The following is a 3,551-nucleotide window of genomic DNA, read 5'->3' as shown; positions in this document are numbered from 1 at the left end:
TAAATTTGCAATAGTTGATGTTAGAATTATAAACACTTGTATCAGCGGCAAAGAAATTGGGAAAAACAAAATTATTCGAAGACTAGTTAAAAGTTTTGCAACGTGCCAGTCAAGCACATGAACAATCTTTTCGGCTTTTTTTCAGTGTTTAATTTTAATTGGGATTAGAGCCACTATACCGAATTGTGTTGGAGTAATTTTACTCGTGTTAATTAAAAATAATAAACGTGTGTTAAACTACACAGAAAAGGATATATAGAGTTTTAAAAAATCATGGATGAAACAGCTAACAGATTACAATTCAGAAAAGTGACTTTAGTCTATGCTTTGCAAGTGATAGTTTTAGTGCTACATAAATGTGAAGTGGTGAGCACAAAAAGTGAATTCATCTTCCACTCACTAGACAAGAGAGTATACTCTAAACCTGGCGACATCAACATTGGCGCTATCGTCATGGCGACACAACCGGCGTCCGGAAGTTACTGCACTAATGTCATTCGTAAAGGCACCAAAGCCATCGAGTATTCAGAATCAGTGGCGTATGTCGTCGATGCTATAAATAGACGAGAAGACCTGTTGCCGAACATTACTTTGGGGTTCTATATCTTGAATGACTGCACGATCACCTCGGCGGCTTTAGCGCAATCGTTGAAGTTCCTACCGACTTTCTCTGGAAACTGTGCCGGGAAAAGTCTTGATAACGCCACTTGCGTCAAAGAGTCTGATACTAGTTATGACGTAATCGGGGTGCTGGCGCCCTTACGAAGTGGCACCGCCGCCCCCGTGTCGCTAGTCTACACCCCAGCTAGGATCCCTCTCATAGGGGCCGTAACTTCTTCAGATGAGTTCAGCGATAAAAAAATCCATCCGTATTTTTTTAGAGTTATCGGCCCTGATAAGTTTCAAGTTAACGCCATGTTGAATTTCGTCGCTGAAAACGGTTGGAGTTATATTTCTGTGGTGTATATTGAAGGGCCCTATGGTGAAAGCGCGTTGAACACAATCAAATCTGTAGCTTCGAGCTTCAATATTTGTCTTGCTACGTGGATCCCAATGATAGCTGAAGAAGATACTGACGTTATAGCAAAGGGACTTGTAGCGCATAGAAATGCTCGTGTGGTTATCGTGTTCATGGACGAAGAGCAATTTGTCCGACTTGTTAGGTCTGTAGATAAACAAAATGCTAGTGGACATTTTATATGGCTGGCCGGCGACTCCATTGCCGCTATAGATCTGTTATACCCCGCAAAAGAATTCACTGTTGGCACGTTTCTATTTTCCTTCTACGCTCCGCTTGTGAATGAGTTTTACAGCTACATACAAAATCAAAATATTTCAAAGTCCGCGAATCCCTGGTTCAAACCCAATTGGGAAAGTTTAAGCAACTGTTCGTTTAACAATGGAACGTGTGCTAACTACATCGACGAATCTAGTATGTCTAAATTTGATTTTCTCACATTCACAACCCTGCAAATGGACTCAGTTCTCGCCCTTGCTCACGGCGCGCATAAACTCATTTCTGATTTATGTCCGGGTGTTACAGGAACAAAAGCACGCGCATGCGTGAAGCGCGAAATTTTGATTCGTTATTTAAAAAACCTGTCGTTTACTGGATACAGTGGACGTATACAATTCGATAATAACGGCGATTCGGTAGGTAGATACGTCATTCAACAAATCACAGATCATGCAGTAGAGGATGAGTTGATTAAAGTTCAGTCACAGAAAGAGTTTGGTGAATGGGTTGTCGCTTACTTCGACGTAGGTACTCGAAGTTTTACTTACACAGATAATCCAATTTCTTGGCGTCATATCAAAGATTATGACATTCTTTCAAACAGAAGCGGGGATAGATTAAACAGACAGCCTGAATCGGTGTGCAGCAAGCCTTGCGGTGTTGGTGAGTACAGGATCCAGAAAGTTCCAGTCTGCTGCTGGGAGTGCCGGGCATGTCGGGATAATGAACGTGTTCTCAAAGAAGGGTGCGAGGATTGCGAGGTCTTAACCTGGCCTGACCCCGACACCAACTACACCACCTGCATCCCCATCCCCTTGACCCACACTCAACTCTCCAGCACCATATCCGTTCTTCAAATCAGCTTTGCTGTCGTAGCTCTCCTCCTGACGTGTGCCGTCAGTGCATCATACGTTTACCTGCGTGACCGCCGCGTCATCAAAGCAGCGAGCCGAGAACTCAGCCAAATTCAGATCCTGGCAATATCCGTTGGTTACGTCACGGTCATCTGCTACCAGACGTACCCAACACACCACATGTGTAGTGTGTTGTTCTTCACGTTCTGCCTGAGCTTTGCCTCTCTGTACTCGCCCCTTCTTATCAAAGCCGTTCGCATCTACAGAATATTTAAGAGTGGGACCAACAGATCGATGCGATTCGTCAGTCCAAAGTCACAGATACTTATGTCGCTGTTTCTGATCCTCATCCAGGTAGGATGATACAAAATTAATTATGTATGTAATTAGTGTAAACTAGAGAGCATTAGACATCCATAGCGTCGCTATCTTTAGTTGTAGTGTTTTGCGTTAAAATATTTGTTCCGGGAACACGTTCTTAACTAAGGAAACTAACCAATAGTTAAGAAATATTTGACCGGTTTGTTGTTTGCAGTTTTACTTGAAAAACAGTACTTTAAGTAACAAGCACGACCCTTGCTACTTTAATTCTGGCTAGATTTTAAGTTTTGTTTGGCTTTTAAATTATATTTAGAAGTTGATCGTTAGAATTATTTAATACGGAATGTAATCTTTTAATATTACTTAAATCCGGATGCTGTTGTTTTTTTTAAATATATTTTTCTTTCACAGCTAGTCCTATGTGTGTACGTATCGGCGACCTTTAACCCCACAGCTAAAACAACCCAGCCTGTCCTTACAGAAAAGTTTGTGGAACTCTCATGTGACATGACTCTCCCAGGGTTATCGTCCTTCCTGGCCTACAACCTCATCCTTGTCTCCCTTTGTTCCGTCTTCGCCTTCAAGACCCGGAAACTTCCGGACAATTTCAACGAGTCCCGGTTCATCTCGATGTGCGTGTCCACCACGCTGGTCATCTGGCTGGCCTTCATCCCCACCTACTTCACGGCTGGACGTGAGTACGTCCGTGTGCTGCTGCTCTCTGTCTCGCTCATCCTCAACCACACGGTGGCGCTGGTCTTTCTCTTCCTGCCCAAGGTCTACGCCGCCGTCTACCTGATAGATCCAGCCACCACTGTTACAGGTGTGAACAGAACCGTGAACAGAACTGTAAACACCAACTCACCTTTTGTCATACAACAAGATGATCAGATAAACCCTACCAGTGAGTCATAAAAAATGACTTACCAAAAAATAAAGTTCCTCTTTAAACCTAGCAACAAATAGGGCAGAAGAAGTATAGTTGTATGTTTCTCTATCTCGGTATATTAAGGGTCAATAATATTGCCAGCCGTAATTATTTTCCCTAACGTGAGTCAGATCCCCATCAGAGCTGGGTTGACTCAGTGCCGTTCTATAGTCACAAATCCCAAACCGAGTTCCGAACTCGAGACATTCAG

The 3,551-nt window shown here is 43.1% G+C and overlaps 1 protein-coding gene across 1 annotated transcript; it reads left to right on the top strand.

Moving 5' to 3' along the window:
* Window positions 1–273: 273 nt before the first annotated feature.
* On the top strand, window positions 274–3,327 carry LOC131929716 (metabotropic glutamate receptor-like). The gene is made up of 2 exons (XM_059286055.1): window positions 274–2,445; window positions 2,824–3,327. The coding sequence occupies exons 1-2, from the start codon at window positions 274–276 to the stop codon at window positions 3,325–3,327; spliced, it is 2,676 nt and encodes an 891-aa protein (XP_059142038.1).
* The last annotated feature ends 224 nt before the right edge of the window (window positions 3,328–3,551 follow it).

Source organism: Physella acuta, unplaced genomic scaffold (assembly GCF_028476545.2).
Source record: "Physella acuta isolate Inbredline_101_S28 unplaced genomic scaffold, ASM2847654v3 ptg001665l, whole genome shotgun sequence".
NCBI lineage: Eukaryota > Metazoa > Mollusca > Gastropoda > Physidae > Physella > Physella acuta.
This window is presented reverse-complemented; position numbering and strand designations above follow the sequence as displayed.

Coding starts and splice junctions, on each gene's coding strand:
- LOC131929716 (XM_059286055.1), top strand. CDS start 274: ATGGATGAAACAGCTAACAGATTACAATTCAGAAAAGTGACTTTAGTC. Junction 2,446..2,823: donor TGTTTCTGATCCTCATCCAG/GTAGGATGATAC, acceptor TTTCTTTCACAG/CTAGTCCTATGTGTGTACGT.